The sequence below is a fragment of the Sesamum indicum genome, linkage group LG10, assembly GCF_000512975.1.
Source record: "Sesamum indicum cultivar Zhongzhi No. 13 linkage group LG10, S_indicum_v1.0, whole genome shotgun sequence".
In the NCBI taxonomy this organism is placed as follows: Eukaryota; Viridiplantae; Streptophyta; class Magnoliopsida; order Lamiales; family Pedaliaceae; genus Sesamum; species Sesamum indicum.
The window spans coordinates 12,109,279-12,130,892 of NC_026154.1; the positions used below are offsets into that span (position 1 = coordinate 12,109,279).

At 33.6% G+C, this 21,614-nt stretch overlaps 1 protein-coding gene and 1 long non-coding RNA gene across 4 annotated transcripts; one reads left to right on the plus strand and one right to left on the minus strand.

Moving 5' to 3' along the window:
* LOC105172371 lies at positions 7,011–9,579 on the plus strand. Its single transcript, XR_848647.1, has 4 exons — positions 7,011–8,922; positions 8,995–9,077; positions 9,159–9,246; positions 9,327–9,579. It is a non-coding gene; the product is annotated as an uncharacterized LOC105172371 (long non-coding RNA).
* Positions 12,035–19,870, minus strand: LOC105172372 (putative protease Do-like 14). Of its 3 annotated transcripts, none has more exons than XM_011093764.2 (11): positions 19,717–19,870; positions 19,476–19,569; positions 19,258–19,372; positions 18,973–19,127; positions 18,746–18,873; positions 17,879–18,090; positions 17,665–17,746; positions 16,892–17,034; positions 14,476–14,596; positions 12,749–12,841; positions 12,035–12,311 (listed from the first exon to the last, which is right to left on the minus strand). In XM_011093764.2, the coding sequence occupies exons 1-11, from the start codon at positions 19,729–19,731 to the stop codon at positions 12,195–12,197; spliced, it is 1,275 nt and encodes a 424-aa protein (XP_011092066.1). In that variant the 5' UTR covers positions 19,732–19,870; the 3' UTR covers positions 12,035–12,194. The 3 variants fall into 3 exon arrangements, with proteins under 3 accessions (XP_011092066.1, XP_011092065.1, XP_020553210.1); XM_011093763.2 differs by having other exon boundaries at positions 18,973–19,152; positions 19,253–19,372; XM_020697551.1 differs by lacking the exons at positions 19,476–19,569; positions 19,717–19,870 and having other exon boundaries at positions 18,973–19,152.

Here is a 21,614-nt window from a genome sequence, read left to right on the forward strand (position 1 = left end):
AGCTCCTTTCATATGGCATCATAGATATTCTCATTTTATTTTGCCACACAGGCTATTCAATAATATCAAGGGGTTTCATATTGCAATTATATTCAATTTTCATCACTCCTTCATTTTCACATATTATCGTTCTTGTAAGCAACTAGTTACGTAAAACCACATCTCAACATATATCCATTTGCAAACACTAGCAACGCATTATACAATCAATGAACATTTTAATGCATTTTTCCATTAAACTTTCATCATACGATCATTCAAATTAAATCATCCACTACTCATACGTAAATAAATTAATTCCAGCACAAATCACAAGCATTCATAAAAGTAGTACCACAAGAAAAGAAAGTAAATATAGATAGTACTAATTATTTACTTACCTTACTTTTACCAATTCATCGTTCACCTTAAGTCTATCAATCTATAAAATTCTTTTAATTGATTATCAGCAACACAAATCATAGACTTACGATAAAAGAGACCTATATAGATGATACTAATCATTTACTTACCTCGATACTAGAACGATTTAATCAGCATGTAGGAGTTGTTCAATCCTCTACTTTATTCCCATATCCTATAATATGTTTTAATGCATATAATCAATTTATCGAGAATAAATAGAATATTAAATATTATTTGTACAATTTTTAGCAATTTTTTAATATTTTATTTATATAGAAATACAAATCTTTGTTCTGTTTCTTTTGAATAATTCGATAATCTAGACTTCCTAAAAATATATATTTTATCTCATAAGAATCTATTTCATTAAACCCCTCAATATATTCTTATAGCCATCATCCTTAATAACAATTATAGATTAATTTATCTCAACAACATACTATTTCTTTTTATTAAACACAATATTTTCACAATGACTTTCTAATATTACTCGAATACCATTTTTTAACATCTCTATTTATTTTTCGTCGGTTTTTCACTATAAAAGAAATTAATTAACACTATAGAAATAATTAAATCTAGTAAATTAAGTAATTTATTTCATTAATGTAGCATTCCTAATTCACTTGAGACATTTAACCAGTCACTAATTTATAATTACTCACACTCGTAAAATTTTAAGATTAAATATTAAATTGGATAGTATAAATCATATTTAATAAATACACTACTAAAGTAATATAGTTATATAAATTAATACTAATTAAAATAAAATTTTTATCTTAATTTTGAACATGAGTGCAGTGTGGGCGTGTGTTCATGTGTGGGTTTGTGTTTAAATAATTGAGGGTGTACCGCCCATCCTCACCTATTTTTTTTTTTTTAAAATACCAGTTACGTTCTTCCTTTTAGTTTTGTATATAATTTGCTCTCAAAATAAAGCTCCAATTTACTCCATCCAAGTTTTAATATAATTAAAATTTGAATCTACAATTTATTTACTAATTAATTAAATTTCTTAAATATTTACCAATTAATCCTATTATTATATATTAAAAATTTGTGGATGTTACAAAAAATGTGAATATATGCATGAATTCAAAGACATGAAATTCCATGACACCAAGAGTACCTTACTATGCATAGAACCGCTTCAAGTTATTGATGTTCCATCGTCGTCATAGTTCATCTTCTTGCATGTTTTTTGTGACCTATACGGACCACTTTTACACACTTTGACTACTTTAAACGGGCTTTCCCAATTTGTCCAGATTGCCCACGTGCTTTGACATTTTTACTTTCTTTAACATCAAAATCACATACTTTAAAGCATCTATACTTTACCTTTTTGTTATGCGACCTGATCATTGCATCTTTGAATTTCAAAATTCGTATATACGCATTAACCGTCTTTTCTGCCATCATTTCTAACGCTAGGCGCCTCTCTTTCAAGTTTTCTCCATATTCTTACTCCTTCACTTGCATTTTCATTATACCAATTTCTGTCAATATCATGGCCTCTGACCCATAGACCAAACAGAAAGGAGTTTCCCCTATTGAAGTTCTAGGCGTCGTTGTATATGCCCAATAGACTCTTGGTAGTTCCTCGACCCATGCAGCTTTGGCTCTATCCAATCTCACTTTCAGATTTTGCAAGATTATTCTATTAGACTTCTGTCTGCCCGTTAGCCCTCAAGTTCCCAACCAATGTGAAGTTTTGTGTGATTCTCATCTCTTTGTACCAATCCCGATATCTTACGGCCTTGAAATTGTGTCCCATTGTCGGAGTTCAATGTCCTTGGGATCACTAACCTGCAAACTATTCTTTGCTATATGAACTTGAAATTAATCTTATGCAATCAAAGATTAACATAACGATTGGGTAATACATTCCCTTGGGTCGGAATTCTTACCTACTGATTCTTACAATAATTTATCTTTGCTTTCTGTTAGTTTTTTTTATTAATTTGTAGTCAATCTTAATTCAATCCCCCCATTTAGTATTGCAACTTGATCGAGAAATTAACTCGTATCTTGAACCATATGAAATATCGCAAACTACTTAACGTGTTGACCAAAATGCCTTTGAATTAATGAATGTTTCTATGACACTGACAAAAGTGTACTAACACTTGCAAAAGTATACGTCTCATGATCCTGAAAAAAAGTGTAGCACTCTCTAACAAAACTTGGATTATATCTCCCCTAAATATCACACTTAAAATAAATTCTATTTATACATGTAAATATGCACATAATCCAGTCCCCACAGAGTATATATATACATATAATTTCATCATCACTACTAGCAATTTATCGTCTTATCTATAGGGTTATACATATATCTATCAAATACCACAAAATGGAATTGTTATAATTAGTTCACATGTCATCCTCATTTTTAATTCAAATTTATATAACCCCAAAAAGTGATTTCTAGTTTTATTAATAGGTGAGAAAACAACTGCATGTTGGCCCGACCTGACTGAAATGTAAGGTTTGCGCCTAGCCCTCGGTGGGTAGAAATATATTCTTGAAAAATATTAATAGAGGAATGAGTCTGCAACTAAGTAAGTAAATGACTAGCATCACCTATATATGTACATCAAGTATAGCTTCAAACAAGACAAAATGAGCAACATGGTTAGGTTTCAAAAGAATGACAAAAAAAGATTGAGAGCAGTTTGCAAAACAGAAGGTTGCATATGGTATGTTTGTATATCTCAAATGCAAAATGGCACTACATGACAAGTGAAATGTTATATAATCCAGTCCACGATAAATGCTTTATAACAACACAAGCCTTAAAAGTGGGTGGATTGGGAGAACGTTCACAAAAGAATTCAACGATAATCCTAAGCTTGGCAACTCAGAGTTTAGAAATGAACTTTGCACTACTTTGAAGGCTAATGTTTCAAAGTCACAAGCATGGAGAGCAAGAAGACTCTTAATCTGTTGCAAGGCCATATGGAGGAATAATTTAATCATATTTGGGGATTATTGTGAGGAGTTAGTAAGAAGCAATCTAGGTACAACAGTTTGCTTTATTAGCATGATGCACTAACCAACTGATCTAATACGTCTTTGTTTATGCATGATAAATGGCAGTCTAGAATAATTAATCCAAAAGATAATAAAAATTGTATATAGAATGTTTATTGTGACAACATGCCCCCAAATAGGGAGTACATAATAAACTCAAATTTTATAAAACAAAAAAAAAAAAATCCTTGAGGTGCATAAAAAAAGTCCGAAGCCAATAACAAATAAGTATCCTTGATGCACATAATAGAAAGCCACAAAGCTAAGGTCAGTTAAGCTTCCTTGAGGGCCATGAAAAAGATGTCTGAAGCCAGTGACAAACCAACTTTCTTAAGGCACATAATAGAATACCATAAAGCCAATAACAGTTAGGCTTCCTTAAGGCGTATAAGAAAATACCCAGAAATCATTGACAAACAAGCGCATAATAGATGTCTAAAGACAAACAAGCTTCCTTGAGAACACCCTAAAGCAAGGACTAAATATGAAAACTCCTATGAATTTCTCAGACAAGAAATAACCATACTAGTAACAAAATTAAAATAAAGCATTCAAAGAGAAAGCATTCAGACAAGGATGAATAATAAACCCTCCATGAATATTAAAGTTCAATCTCAAAATATAAAGTTAACATCAAATTGGCGACAAAGTTTCTAATCAGTCGTATACCTTCGTATTAAAATTACCATCAACAAAGAGATATTATCTCGCTCTTCAATAGGTGAAATGACTCTCTCATTAAAACCAAATTAATAAACCAACTTCTAAAAAAAAGAAAAAAAGCACTATTTTTATATTTACTATTGTTTTATAAAGAATCTAGTTATAACGACTTGGCTAACTATATTCGAAATTATTTACTTAACAGTCTGAATTTTTACCATTGGTATCTTAAGAAAGAACAAGCCTGCGAAAAAAAAGTTGGCATTATAAAAAATGGTAAAATTATATTATTGATATTAAATATTTCCATTATTAAGTGATTGTGTGATATGGTAAGTAGGGGTTAAAAGCAAAATACCCTCCTGTGTTATTGATAAAGAGCAAATTACTCCCCCTATTAAAGAAAAACGCAAAATACCCCCCTATCAATTAAATACTGTAGCACACTGCCTCCCAACATGAATTAAATGTTGGTGACAAGGGTAAAAGATGAAAATAACCCTCTTTATATTTGAAAATGCTGATTTTAGTCAAACTTAGGGTTTTCATATGTTAATTTTGTTTCTGGTGAGAGAAAAAGAGGGACGACAAAGGCAACTAAATCCACTCAAATCCTTGAAAATCCACCGCCGCTGCCGGCGAAATCCACTCAAACGCCGTTGCCCGCTGCTGCAACAACGATTTTCGCTATTTCAAGCTCCGATTTCCTTCGGCAAACTGTTTTCCTTTTCTTTCATCCCTCGCCAAACGCCGTCGCTCGAAAAATGATGACTTTGTGCGGAGCTTGCCCATATACGTCGGTGGCGCTTCTCTATTTTCCGTGCTCTTTAACCGAACAGTTTCAGGAATTGCCCCTGTTGCTGATGCCAGCAGGTAAATGCAATAATCTTTTTTATGTTGATGAATTTCCTTTGGGTAGAGCAAAAAGTAGTGCAAGGAGATTGTAAAGTTGATAATTTTAGTGGATAATGGATGCTTGTGATGTACGATAATGATTTGTTAGGTTTCATGGGGTGAGGTTCTCTGTTGAATATGAAAATTATGAATGGGTTCTTAAAGATTACAAGAAATTCTGTCCTGAGAATGATTTTCATAGTTGTATTCTATTTTCTTTGGTATCATAACGATAATTCTGGAACCTGTACTACTGCATTATGACTGAGATGGAAGGAAATGCTTTTTAGGAAAGGTTTGAAATAGATATTGTGGGAGCATTGCAGGTTTTCTCTGTTATTTGTTTTGGGGCATGAAAACTTAGTTAAATCGATTAGTGAACCGTTTGGGCATCTTTTTTCAAGAAAATCATCTGCTCTAACTGATGTTAACAGATGAGCATTTTGCTGCAATTATGCAGTATTTTGCTGCAATTATGGATGTGGATGTGTATATTGCTGCACTTATGCAGTATTTTGCTGCTAGACTGTATATTCTTTTAAAGGTATGGATGTGTATTCTAATTGCTAATTACTAAAATAATAAACCATCATAGCTTGATACCAACATTTGATATCACATTTTCTTGTTTATCATAAATGTTTTATACAATAACGGCTCGTCCCTTTTACTTTATCTCGCAGTTCACAGTCTAGAGCGGATCTGCTGACACTTGGTTTAGCTGTGACCAATATTTTGAATGGTCTTGTGTGGCTCTCAATTCAGCCAAAATCTATTTCTGTGGTGAGGGGAAAAGCTGAAAAAGCATCTGATATGAAAGCAGTTAAGGTAGGCCTTTCTGTCTATATTGTTTTTTTTATTCCATTTTGTGGTCCCAACTATGTTGGGTCTATTTTTTTAGTCAATCTATGCTTTGATTAAATAATGCTATACTTTTATTGTTATGTGCATGAAAAGCACCTTGTGTCAGGGTTTTGCTTCTTGTTGAAGCATTATTGTATGCTTTTTACTGTTGGGAAGTTACTGTGCTTTTATTGTTATGGTTTTGCTTCTTGCTGAAGCATTATTTTTTTTGTGGTTTATTTTATTTATGTGCAGATATTTCAAACACATGACATAAATTTTTGGTGGGGTGGAAAATTTGTAAAACATCCTAAACTTAGTTATGTAGGAGGGCACAAGAAAGTATTTGAAAAATTGGATTTGGATTATTTGGGTTTATATGAATTAGGAGAAATGTATGAACAGTGCGGGGGGAAAAAGTCAGTACTTAAATTTTATTATAAAGATCCCACTCTACCATTAGAATGGGGCATAAGACAAATTAAAGAAGAATGCCCTGATATTTGTTTGGTTGACCTACAAAATTGTCATAAAAACTTGGATGTTCCAGTAAATATTTATATAGAGGAAGAGGATGTTGAACCTATTCTAGTCGTAGATAGTCAAGGTAATCCAGTTGAAAAGGAGTGAGAAGAAGAAATTAGATACTTGTTAGATGGAATAGATTTTGATGAATTGGATGTGGATGGGAATGAGAGTGAGGGTGATGGGAGAAAGGACCGTGAGGGGCAGGGGGTGGGGGGGATGAGTGTGAGGGTGATGGGAGGAAGGACTGTGAGGGGCAGGGTATAGAGGGTCAGGGATTGGATGGGGTTGAGTTTGGGAGTGTTGACTGTGAGGGGCAGGGGGGTGTGACATTGGGGGATGACGTTCCAATAACTGAAAATGAACCAAATTTCACTGATGTTCCAATAACTGAAAATGTTGAAATTCCAGTTCAAAACAATTCTGAAAAGATGACTGAAAAGGGAAAAAGAAAGATGTATGAAAGATTTTTGAATGAGTCCTTATCGGAATTTGACGATTCATTTGATGAGGATTATGTGCAAGGTAGTGAGGGGAGTGATAGTGAGGTCCCTAGTGTGGTTTTAGAAGATATTTAATGTGAATATGATTATGATATTTTTCTGTCGAAAAATCCAACAAAAAAAGACATGATGAAAAAATTGAAAAGAGTGATGAATGACAAAAATAGAAAAAAATTGTCTGAAAGAGTTGAAACTGAAGTTCGAGAAAATGAATGGGCTAGTGATGATGGAAATGAGGATGATTTGGTTAGCTTAGAAGGTAGTGATGAAAATCAAAATGAAAAGCACTCTTTTTCTAAAGAATCTAATTCAATGAAAAATGTAAATCTGGTAGTTGGGATGAAATTCCAAAATGCTGCACAGTTTAGGGTGGCTTTGAGGGACTGGTGCATACGGAATGGGGTAGATATTGAATTTTTAAGAAATCAATGGAGGGTTGTAAATGGAGGATCCATGCCTCACCAATACAAGGTGGACCTACATTCCAAATTAAAACAATGAAGGGCAAGCATACATGTGGAAGAACATATGAAAATAGGATTGCCAATGCATCCTATCTTGCAAAAAGAATTGAAAATGCAATAAGAGATAATCCAACAATTCTTGTTCAGCAACTGAAAAATAGAATTCGCTCAAAATGCAATGTGGATGTGAGTAGATTTAAGGTGATGAGAGCCAAAAAAGAAGCTTTACAGAGAATCAGGAGGGATGATGCAAAGCAATACGAATTGTTGTGGGATTACTATGAAACTGTCAGAACTCCAGGGTCTTAAGCTCATACTTAAAAAACTGGAAAATTTTGATCCCCCAGTTTTTGATAGAATGTATTTCAATCTGCATGCTTTAAAGAAGGGGTTTATGGAAGGGTGTAGGCCAATCATAGGCCTTGATGGTTGATTCTTAAAAACTGTCTATGGGGTCAATTGCTTGTAGCTGTGAGAAGGGATGAAAATGATAATATGTTCCCAATTGTGATGACTATAACACAGGTAGAAAACAAGGATACTTGGGGTTGGTTTGTGAGTGAGCTTTTGGATGAAATATGGAGTTTGGGCACCACAAAATACTCTTTTATTTCTGATAGAAAAAAAGGTCTTGTTGAGGCCTTAAAAGATTTAGTTTCAGATGCTGAACATAGATTTTGTTTGAGACACATGTATGAAAATTTCAAAGTGAAATTCAAATCTGTTGAATTGAAAGAATACTTTTGGAAGGCAGTCTCAACTGCAAACAGAAGGGAATTTGAGGGTTTATGAAAAAAATTAAAGAACTTGATCCAGAGATAAAAGTTGATGTGGAAACAGCTTCTGAATGGCTAAGATATATTAATCCAGAACATTGGGCAAGATCAAATTTTCCAGTTCATAGCAAATGTGATATTTTGGTGAATAACTTGTGTGAAAGCTTTAATAATTACATACTTGAAGCAAGGGACAAACCAATTATAAGTATGTTTGAGTGGATTAGAACAAAATTGATGTCTAGGTTGCAATTGAAAAGATAGGGAATGGAGAAGTATGGAGGATCAATTTGTCCTAACATCCTAAAGAAGATAAACAAGCAACAACATGCTGCAAGAAATTGTTTCATTAGGTGGTGTGGTGGGGGAGAGTATGAAATTGACCACTTCTTGACAAGTATGTGGTTGACTTGGAGAAGAAAACATGCAATTGTGGCATGTTTCAGTTAACAGGATACCCATGTTGTCATGCTTGTTCAGCAATTGTTTCAAAAAGGGCTAAGAATAGATGATTATGTGGATGATGTTTATAAGAAGACAATTTACCTCAAAGTGTATAATGACATGATACATGCTATCCCTGGGGTACAAGATTACATAAAAATCAATTTTCAGCCTTTTAAACCTCCTAAGATTAAAAGGAAAAGGGGTAGACCTAAGAAACTTAGGAGAAAGGGTCCAAATGAGCTGCAGTCAAACACATCAACGCGAAAAGAATTGACGCATACCTGCAGCAAATGCCTTCAAATAAGCCACAACAAGGGCAGCTGCAAGAATGAAATACATCCAAAGTAGAAGTTTTTCAAGGTCTGTGTTAGTTTTTTAATATGTCATATAATAATTTTAATCTGTTATGTAACAAAATTAATTTTTTTGCAGGCAAATATTGCTGTTCCAGAAGAAATCCCACATGGATCTCAAGCCCTCCCCCCTCTTTAAGCCAGGAACAACTAAGTAAAAAGGTAACATTAAGCATGTTCAATGAATTATGTTCTTTCTGTTTTATCCCTTCATCTTTTTTTTAAATTCATTTCTGATTACAGTTTGCAGGCTACATCAAAAGGAAAAAGAAAAAGCAGCAATGTAGTACAACCACCTGCACCTGCACCTGCACCAGGCTTTGCAACCCAGGTATGTTCTTCTTTATTAAAATACTCTTAAACCAACCTAGCTGCAACAAATATTTTCTAAGTCCAAATTTAATGCAGCAGCAGGTAGGCTATTAAGGCCCTAGAAATGCATCATTGTTGGGGAATGATACTCTAGCAGCTTGTTCAATACCTGCAACTAGGAGATACAACAAGAGGCCAACTATTTCACAAGTTTTGGACAAGATGAAAGAGAGACAAAAGAGAAGACAACAACAGTAGTTTAGACTGCATCTTCATCTTGTAAATGGCCTGTTCCTTTTGTAAATGTGAAAAAAAATTATCTATACTATGGCGCTCAGTTCCTTTTGTAATGTGGCAGTAAAAAAAATATCAAGTTTCATCCTTTCTAATGGAATTCAATTTTATGGTTTTGTCAATTTTGTTTAGTGTTGGTGTTTATTTTTTCCATACATTTTGAACTTCTATTTCTGAAATTTAAGCATGAGGAATCCAGTCACAAAAATGCCAAAAAGTTAAAATACAGAATGAGGTAGATGACCTTGACATTTTCTTTGTTTTTGGAGAAAAAAACGTGAGAAACAAGTGAAAGAAGGGGAAATTGCAATGACATATGAGCAAGCTACTGCACTTTTATTTGGGAAAAAATGCAAGGGGTAATTTGCTCGTTACACTAACACAGGGGGTATTTTGCACTATCTCTTTCATTTGATGAAAGATGGGTAAAATTGTCAGAAAACCAACATAAATATGGCCCCCTAGTCGCAACATTGGCTCGTGCGCCACACCTTCCACTCGCAAGGTCCAATTGCTCCAATAAAATTTTCACAGGGAGGTAATTTGGTATTTTTTATATAACAGGGGGTATCATGCATATTGCCCATATCACCGGGGGGGGGGGGCTGCATTTTTCCCTGGTAAGCAGCATAATGTCTTTAATGTATGAAACTTAGAAACTAGTCCAGGTTCAAAATGATAATGTATGAAATCCTAATAACCTGTTCAGGTTCAAGAAAATAATATAGCTGTTAGTAGCAGAATAATTCCAATAAACAAAGCCCCGAAAGAAAGTCAGATTCAAGAGGACAACATAGCACAACCCAAGCCACGCATATTTGAGTGTGCCACGCATATTAGTACTTATAATTGAAGATATATTTTATTATTGTTGAAGACAGGTATTTTAGTGTCGTTTTACAAAAATGTCCATCAATTAACCACTATCCTTGTTGATGGACATGTGTTTCAGTACTTTATTAGTGCCTATATATTTTTCTTATTTGTTTAAGTTATACCATTTCATTGAACAATTTTCTTATACGACCTTTTCAATCCTATTATCTTCATAATAATTACTTTGCAATTTTTCATGAAATTCATAAAGTAAAAGCAAAATCTTTTACTATTAAAAAATAGTTGATTTCATAAAATAAAATTTACAATAAAAAAGTATTGTTAATAAATAATAAATTCTATACATAATTAAAGCTCAAGTATAAATTGGAGAGCAAAATCATATAAAACTTATAATTAAAAAAAATATATCTCAACCGAACACATTTCATCTCATTTTTTCCTCTCTAATAAAATAAAAAAAAAACACAATTACAAAATAATATATTTATGTGAATTCGTCGTAGTCTCTAGGGTTTTGTCTCTTGAATGAGGTTTTGTCTTTTGCATGAAAGTTGATTGATTTGTTTCGAAAGTTTTGATGGTGTTTTGAAATGTTTTGAAACAGTGTCATTTTTTTTTGGTAAAAATAAGTCTACATTAATTATAAGCCCTACAACTAAAAAAACTATACATACTCATACATATATATAAATAAATATGAAAGATATAATTTGACAATGAACAGTAGTTTTTAAATAACATCAAACATACCATGCTTATTTTATATTATCTCCAAAAATAAATCCAAACATGGATACCATCTCTAATACATACTTATTTATCCTTATTTTTCTCTCTCTATCTCCACAAAACACACCAAAACTAGTTAAAAATGAAACCAAAGATAGTGAATAATTTTCGATTAATATTTTATGGGGATGGTATTATTAATTCTACACGAATTATTTTTACAATTTAGTCTCCTAACTTTAAATTTTTGAGAATTTCATCTCATCATTGAAGCTGCTCTTACAACAACTATTGCTGTGAAAATTGATCAAACACAAGAGTTAAATTCCAAAATCGCCTAGAAATTAGGATCAAAAGAAGAAAAAGATGGTTCTTATAATACCACTAATCTACTCCAGCCTATATATATATAGTAGTAATTTTATTCCAAATTTGTAGTCAGATGTAATTTCGTCGTTTGGTTTCAGTTAATATAATTTCATCGTTTTTCCTCCAAAAAAAGAAAGAGGTAAAAATGTATAAATCCTTTGTTTCTTTTTTCTCCTTTGAGTGAAGTTTGAACGTTCTGCATGTAGAATAGATATATTGATTTGTTTGAGTTGGATTCTACAATTTGTTGTTTTATTCAATAGTGATTTTATGATTCTTTTTTTTTTCTAAAATTGGATGTTTTAATTTTTAAGAAAACAAATTATAAACTTGTCCCTTATTTTGACACTTTTGCCCCTCCCCCTTTGGCTTGAAACATGCCAAAAAGAAAGTATGTTTTCAGGATGGAAACTGCAAGTTTTTTTCCTTAGGGTGGAGAGTGTCATTTGAGTTATTCTCAGGGTGCAATGTGTAATTAGCCTTATATATATATATCAGGAATGTTAACCTATTTGCTCTGTAGTTAGGTTGAGGACATAACCTGTTAGCTCACACCATTATATGCCCCAAAAAGGAGAAAAAGAAAGATTAAACTATACCTTTACTTGTTCACAAGTCATACACAGCAAGTATTCATAGTTGGTAAAACCTTCGCCTCAACACAGACTCATACCTTATACCTAAGAGCTAAAGGCATAAAGTAAAAGGAGAAGATGAAGTAGAGGAAGCACTGATTCACATATCTGGATTTGCTTCTTCAGGAATGACAGTCAAATTCACAGTTATGTTGTTTGCCCTTTTCACTACAGCCTTGAAAGGCTTTCCGATTTTATCCCCCATAATATCGATCACCTGGGGTAGAAGAATCAATGAATTTAGTTTGATACAATATCACCTGTGAGCTATGGTGAATATCTGATAAGCTAACAAAAAACGAAGATAAAATCAATCAGATTGGCAAGCTAACGACATCCTATGGACAAATTTAAATGTATTCGGCACATGATAACTAATTGTTACCAAAGTTAAAAGATTTCAAAGAAACAATTCACGGCTTGTCCCACAACCAGAGTGAGCATCAAATGCATCAGAACGAGGCAAACGAACCAGAATTTTTTTCCCAAAAATTTAAAAAAGAAAAGAAAAGAAAAAGAACATGCATGAAGCATTGAGAGGATTTTGGTATTAATGAACACTGTAGCAATTAAAACTCCCTGTGTAGACTGCTGGCTTACAATTTGGCTTTATGTTATGAAAATGAAACATTAACCAAAGAAAATGCAACTTACCTCCTTAATACTTCCAATAGGCCTCCCACCAAATTCAACTACAACATCTCCGGGACGAAATCCAGCACGATCAGCTGGGGAACCTGGTGATACCTGGTAAAGAAACAACTCTATCATTCCTTTTTCCCGAGAATTATTGACCTCTTATCAATATGCAGATTAGACATTGAGAACTTTGCTTATGGTGCAACTCATTAATGCAAGACAATGCTATAATCATGCTGACAGGTGGATGATATCAACAACCAAAATATGCCTTCATAGCAACAACTATCAGATCCTGAAAGTCGAGCATTTATAAACTCTCTCACTACTGAAGCTCAAACATCAAGTAGTCACCATAATGATTTTCTATGTGGAACTACTTTGGTTCTTAATTCGTCATACTTTTTAGTACGTTATGGTAGTTCACTGTTATTATTGTTATGCAAAATAGAAAATCTTCTCATTTTCCAGTGTTAGAAGAAAGCAGAGCCACATGTTGCAGCTTAACGCAATAGCAAGATCAATCAATGGGAAAAGAAATGACATGAAAAACCTTGTCACCAGTACCAACAGTATTTATCAAGTACCGAAATGTGTAGAAACATTTTAATACCAAATTAACATTTTTCCACCAAGTGAAAAAGTAACCCATATCAACATATGCCACCAGCAGAAATAGACAATGAGCATTTTAACAGCATTCATGTGAACTTCATATTTTACCATATCTGAATTCAAATATTAACTGCAAACAAAGATTGACATAATGAGTAACATAATAAATTTGGCATAACCCATATGATTTAACTTGATCCAAGTACAATAAAGAAGCCATCTCTCTCCCCCCCCCCCCCCCCCCCCCCCCCCGCTCTCACATTACGAGTTTTTTGCAAAACTATAATCAGTTCTACACAGAAACATCCATCCATTATCTAATGCTATGCGGACGAACAAACAGGCTGACTGACAGCCCCTTGAGAATGAATGTACAATACTCGGCCATGGCATAAATCTTTACAGCCATTGTCTACTCCCCATTCCACTACCCTCTTTTTCTTTTGAAAATGAAGAAGTTTGAATAAGTCATCCTCAAGGAATAAATAAAAGATAATAGCCTTTGAGCAGCAGGTTCATTAGATTTTAGCTCAGTTGTTGGCAACTGATGTAAACAAAGAAAATCCAGGAGAAAGGCAACAAGGACTTGTGCCAACAGTATTTTGGTGATTATATTGATTGGCACAGGAAAAGCTATTAGTTATTTTGGTACTCATGCAACCTTTGAATATTGTATGTCGGGATATGTAAATTATCCAACCAACGTAATCAATATTGCATAATTCACACAACACAATAGTTCTTCTGGTATTAAATTGAGATTAAGCTATCAGACTTTGGATGCTATTATATTGTAATTCCATTTGTTATATTATGTTGATTAATTCACCAATATCTTTGTTACTTCTAAACGGTAACAGCCAATATTCCCGACTAGAACAAACTTCGAAAAATCACCAATATCTCAGTAACAATTATCTCGGATGATATTGACGAAGCAGTTAGTGATGCATCAAGCATATTAGATATGTTTAATCACATTCACAATAAATCCATGAGGGAAGCCACACCTGACAGCCCTTAAACACTCCCCGGAAAGAGATTAAGAGAAACATAAGTGAACAGCATTAATGAAATCACATAAAGGGGAAAATAGTGCCATGCATATATCTAAATAAGCATCTGACCATAGGTATAAGAACTCCTCTGCTGACATCTGGAAAGGAAGCATTTCTTTCCTTTAGATGTGCAACAATCATGTCATTGAGATCAAGCATTTTCAAACCAAGCCAAGGTCGGACAACTCTCCTGCATCATAAACTATTCAAATTATTACTGTGTATCATAAGTTCTAAAGATTTTAGAAGTACACACGAGAAAACCACAGAATGCGAATTAAAGCTGAATGTCTAGCGATGGGAGGCAACATGGCCTTAGGGTGGAAAGTGTTCAGCCACAATCTCATCCTCAGCCAAAAAAGGGGAGCCTAATTGAATGCAAAGAGAAAATAGAGCCAAAATGAAGTACCCACTGAAAGCAAATTGAACGACAAGGGAGAAAGGACCTGCACAGAGCCTAAGGCATCGTAGTAGTGGATGAAGCCAATAAACAATGAACACGCCATACTGGGCAATATATGTTAGTTGAAGGCATGGAAGACAAAGGATTAAGGGACGGCTGCAATACAAAGTTCCAGTAAGTGAGAATGGAGAAAGGTTTAGGGGATTGAGAAACTCAATTTGAAAGGGCTTCGCTAATGAAGCATTATTGTTTTATATATTAAAACATATGCACAAACATGGTAACGTGTTCCACCAATTGTAAGTACAATTTTATAGGGAAAGGACAATGAGGGGTTCTAGTGAGCCCCCCATGAGCATTGGATTAAGGCGATCGCCACCATCCATAAGAGAGGTGATAACTAAAAGTTGAGGTAGCATATAGAATGCAAAACAAAGATTAGAAGGCCTAATTAAGTTGCATTCTTCTGCTGTGCGCTCCTGTGCATGACTTTGATTTAGCTTTGGACGACTGAACCACATGTTCATAATACAAAGACTTTCACTGATCAGTCAATTTCTAGCTTAAGAAGATCCTTAAAGTCGGTAAAAAATTCAGCTGTTTCAGAATTACTCGCAACAGTCGCAACAGTAACATAAAGCTAATCAACTTGTTCAGTTAATTGTTATTTGGATCCAAATATAGATAATGATTTATTAAAATAGACATGGATGAATGATGTTGAAGCAAGTAGCTAACACAATCTTAAAGCCTCTAATATAGTTTGGGAGTTGAGAAATTTGTGGAATCAACTATTTCTTTTGCATTAAAAGAGTCACCAATCCACGGAAATGGTGGAACAATTTGCTGCATCAGGCAATACAACATATTACTTCTAGTTTATGTATGCTGTAACAAGAACCGAGCAAGTACATATGAATAGCACCATTTTCACAGGTAAAATGCTTTTTATCCTTAAATTAGCTTCTCTCACAATTCAGTCGAAACTTTTAAATGTATCATTTGATATTCTAACTCCTTTGCCCCAAACATGAAATTTTCGGGTAACTTATCTCCTGGAAGAAGGAACATTCATGTCTACTAAGGTTTTCGCTAGTACTGTTTACATCATTCAATGTCTGAATTTTTTGGCAAACACCCCCCAGTTGGCACTATTTGATCAGAAATGATAATATAAAGGACCAAGTATATCCACCCATATACTCGTGAACAAAGAGTGTAGTTCTACAATCTGTATTATTCTTCTTTTTCCACAAAAAGGAGGGTAAGCAAACTTTGAACTTAAAGCTCTCTACAATGATATAAACAAATACAGACTTGACCTATTTTCACATTTAAAAATTATATGTTTTCATAGTTAAAAATGGTTGACAATTGCCCAAATGCATGATTGTTAAATAAAGTGACAGGCCTAAATTTTATTTAGAAACAATCAATTTTACTGCTAAGCAATAGCTTTAAAGAATCAACTAGGACCTGTTCTTCTAAGTTATTAGTTTGAATAAAAAATAAAAATATATATCCTAAAAACTATTGAGCATAGGTTAAATTATGTTCACAAGTTTCTCAAATTTATGCATTTAAAAGATGTCACTTATTTAAAATTCTCAAAGTAATAAATGTACTTTGAACTTTAATAGAAATGTTAAATGCCTACTCTTCATTTCAATGCATAGACTTAAACTTTGATTTTTGAAACTTTTATTGGTCTAGGAGAACTGCACATTATTAGAAATCAATACTATTAGTATTTAAAAGTTATAGTCAAATGGATCCAAATTCAAAGAACAACTATTTTATGTCAAATTTCTTTTACCCACAATTTGTATTGAGGTAAAACTGAAAGAATGAGCATTTAACTTCTAATAAGACAAGTAAACACCAACTTTGAACGCTCAGCCAACGACATTATAAGTGAGACCAAGAGAATATTAGGTATTAGTACTAGAAGTAGCTTGTGTGACTGTGATCTTGAGAACGTGTCTTTATACGTGTTTACATGCCTCTATATTTGTGAGTGTGAGTGCAAGAGTGAGAGGGGGGGTGGGGGAGGGGGGCTAAGTGGACAACTCAAAAGCATACCCATTCTTTTTGAAGTGCTCTACTATTTTTGAAACAGAATCAATCGGGACGGCGAAATTTAACCCATCAGCCCCCAACACTTTCATTATATTTACACCTACAACTTCTCCATCAACATTGACAAGCGGTCCACCAGAATTACCCTACATCAAATACAATGACAAACAAGTTAAAGTGGCAATATATAACACCTTCAGCTTTGGCAGTAAATAGTAGGTTTCAAGAAGAAGAATAGTTGATCGAGACATCTTCTGCTGAGTGCTGACTAGCAGGAAGTAGTTATCATAAAGGAGAAAAGGAGAAAAGAAAGAAAAGAATCAACTGTATCAGTTAAAAGCTTGAATGAAGATGACTAGTATAACCAATGAACACCTCCAAGAAAGTGAAAATACATGCCTTTACAGCAATGCCTTTCATTTATGCATGTTCCACTCAGCAATGAGAAAATATTTACAGAAACTTATTGCAGCAATGAAGAACTGCAACCTCAACACAATCCCAACCCAACCCCACTGCCAACCATAAAAGAGAAGCAACATATATGTATATCTGTGCACTGAAACATGTATTAGCGCAAGTGTGAGTAGTTTTGTGTATCTTCCTGGATGCAGATATAGGAAGGAAGAAATAGAAAAGATCCTAAATCATGTCATGACCCCTAATGATAAACTTCCCCCTTCAACTCAAGCTTCCTTCCCAGGGAGTGGGGATTGGATTGGGGATGAATACTGCAACAATTTCCAAAAGCAGGTGAAGGAAATATAGAAAGTTACCTGATTTATTGCACAATCAGTCTGCAAATACTCCCTTTGCATTCCTCCAAGACCCAAGTCACTACTTTTACGGTCAACACAACTAGAGGCAACAGTTGAAGCAAAAAGAAGGCGTCACAATATTTTGGAGCAGCTCATAGCTTTACAGTTTAGATCCAGAAAGACGTGGTATATTAGCATAACATACATAACACAAAAGGCAATGGCAAATTACCTTACAATACCTGCTGTGATGGTATTCTGGAGGGTAAGGGGACAGCCCATAGCCACCACCCAATCGCCAGGCCGAAGCTTACTTGAGCTCCCAAGTTTTGCTGTTGGAAGTGGAGTTTTAGATTTGATCCTAACTATTGCTATATCAGAATGTAGATCAGCATTCACCACTGTGCCCTCAAATGACCGACCATCCTGTAAAGTCACTTCAACCTGCCACAATGAACTTATGCATTATGTATAACATCTGATCCATGTTTATATTAACTTTTGATGATCAAACATGTAAAATAGTAAAATACCCCATGGATGTGTGTCTCTTACAAGGCAAACTTAAACTAGGTTATTGCTCAAAACTGAATGCACTCAACAGAACATGACATCCATGTTCTACTGATTTTGGTTCCTCTGAGAAATGCAGCACTAAAATTGAAACTCACTTGCTAACTAGTGGTATAGGAACAACAAAATTGTAGTGTGCAGCCAGTAACTGGCATAAAAAAATATTATATAGAGACAACAGGAAAATTGTATAGATTCCAATAATAATTCAGATCAGATATTGATTAGTTAAAAGATACAACATTCTTCATACCAGATAATGCACAACCAATGCTTTTCATTTCCACTTCTCTCAAAAGCAGGCACTCGTGCATTGCATAGCCCATTAATACTTAATGCGGCTAAGATAAATTCAATTGAAACTCAAAATGTAGAGGACAAAAGTATATATTCATTAATTCCATTTGAAGATCCAACATCATTTCCGTAAAATGATTAAGAAAAATGAAAAGATATCATTGACAACTTCAAGTAGAGATATTTGTGCCTATTCCCTAAGAAAAAAGGATACCGTCAAAATACAGACCTTTCCCTTAGATGAAGACCTCAAGCCTTGAAAATCAACCACCACATGAGCACAAGTCAAGATAGTACCATCCTCATCTATAATGGTTCCTGATCCAATGCTTTTACCCACAGTCATACCATGAAAACCTGCAGAAACATCAATATTGAGCTACAGAATACATAAAGATATTACTTACTTTGCAAATTCACAAAATCACAGGAACAAGAAAAAGAAGGAAACTTTACTTTGTGGCACTGACAAATTGACAACAGCAGGACCAACCTTAGCCGCTGCATTTGCAATTGTATCACGGCCAAGACAGCTGCACGAATGTTTGGGACTATCTCCAGCATCCAGTCCATATCCTTTACTCATGCTGGGATCTGGACCAGCATCAGGTCTAGAAAAAAACAGTGGAAGAACACCTACAGTTACACGGTATCTATTGATTAGAAAGGAAATAAACAAATATAGGTACATATGCAAAAACAAGAAGCACAAAAATGCTAAAGCAATGCAGTATACCATACGGTGAATTGTTTGAGTGAATAAGTGCAGTACAAGGGTTCTTCTCTTCCATAGTTCTCCATGCCCACGTTAAGGAATCCCGGAAGGATGCCGGGATTGAAACCAATACTGACTTATCTACGGTAAATATACATTCAAAAGGTGATGAGTAAAACTGAATTCTAAAACAATTAGTTAGCGTAAGCAAAGAACTGTTTAAAACATTCCCAGCAATCCTTACTGTAATCTGAGGAAGAGGTGAAGCAAAATATCCCTGACCCAGCCGTAGCCAAAGCCACAGCACGTATGAGAGAGGTTTTGTTTGAGAACTTTCTCTGCAAGCAGATACAACCAAAAATACATAAGTATACAACAAAGCAATTAACACAAAATTCTCACAGGAATTTCATCGACCACTTGCAAAAGATCCCGCATTCCAAATTCTTCACTAGAATTACCAATGGATAGATGGAAAACCATACCAAGAAATGCATCATGGATGCACCCAATTACAAAACTCCTAGCGAACCCCCTGTACTTGCTTTTTTTCCTTTCCGCTTTCCTTGCCAAGACTTCTAGTATGTTTCCAGCTCTTCCAGCTTGGTCTAAAATTTCGTGTATTGGATCGCTATGCAGCAGACTGACTTGAGTCTCAAGACATCCAATGCCGCATTTCTTGGCCCAGGCCCAGATGGAGCCCTCGCGGAATAGTTTATGTCAAACATCTTGTATAACTCTTTTATCTGTGATGTATTTAGATTTTACAAATATTGTCAGGTAAATTACAACCATCTCCTCCATGGTATAATTACTAATATTTTAATAAATTTTTTTTAATATTTATTAATTTTAATGACCGTCTAATAATTAATTCAACTGTTAGTTTTTATTAGATTTATATTTATTTTTATGATAAACTGACAAAAATATCATTGTGGATTGACAATTGTAATTTTATTTATTTCTTAAAAGGAATTTATTTTCTTATATATTAAGTGGATAATTTTTTTATAATTTTTAAAATTTTTTCATCTAATTATAGGGGGTATTTATAATTTTTCAAATAATAGAGAATATTCATAATTATGATAAATATTAAGGGATCGTGGTAATTTACCCAATATTATATAATACTTTAGAAATAGGGAAATTAAAGTTTAGTTATAAATAAAAATAGAGGATAAATAATCTTTTGATTTTAATAATTTTATTAAGATATAATTTATATATTAATTAAATAATTTAATATTTTAATTATTAGAAGGTGCAATTTTATATAAAGATTTAATAAAAAGTTAATATAATAATTTATATTTAAATTAAAAATTAGTATAAATAATAAAAAGTATATGGGGTCATATTACTTTGACACCCCTTCTACCTTTTTGGCTAATTACAGAAACACCCCCAAATGTATTTTTATCCTTGACATATTATTTTAAAAGTTAATATAGTCAACAAGGGCATTTTTGAGTTTTTAAGGTTGTCAGGGGTGGTTTCTATAATTTTTTAAAAGGTAAGGGTGGTTTGTGAAAAAAGATAATAGGTGAGGTGGTGTAAATATAGTTATCCTTTATCCAAATTAGGGACAGTCTTGAGTTGATCGTTTCTACATATGAGACAATTGGTGTAAAAAAAAATAACAATTGGTAAATTTATTCCAAAATAAAGTATAATTTGTAACGGTTTGAGTACGCAGTTGGTCAAATATCATAAAAACCATTGCTAGGTATGAGTTTTACTTAAAACAGGATGTGTTACAACGACTGAGACTAAACGAGGTACAATTTGGAATGCTTTCAGTGGATCATTAATATTGTATTACTAAACCCATTCTAAAGATAGTAAACAACTATAATTTTAACGGATAAAAAAGCGTTCCGATATGTGATCCTAAGACCGTTACAATTGTAAATTAATGGTTATTTATATATTCAAAAGACCGTTCCAAATTTTTCTATATATATATGTTCCTCTCTTTCTATTTAATCTCACTATCTTCTTTCATTCTTCTTATATTCTCTCTATTTCCTCAATCTTTCCCAAATTTTCTTAATCTCTCACTATCCCACTAATATTTTTATACTCTCATTTGTCAATCTCTCTCGAATTTTTATTGATATTTGAAGTTATTTTGATCAGGTAACAATTTTAACCCTTTATTTATCAATTGATTATTTTTGTTGTAGTTTTGTCAGTTAAATCTAATGTTATAATAATATATGTGTATGTAGACTCATCATGTTAAGACAATTGAGGATATGGATGTATGAAAAGAACTTGTTGAGGAAGGCGGGTTTTACTTTGGAGTTTGAGTATGGTGTTACTGCATTTATAGAATGGGCTAAGTCTCAACATGCATATATGCACGGTGAGAAAA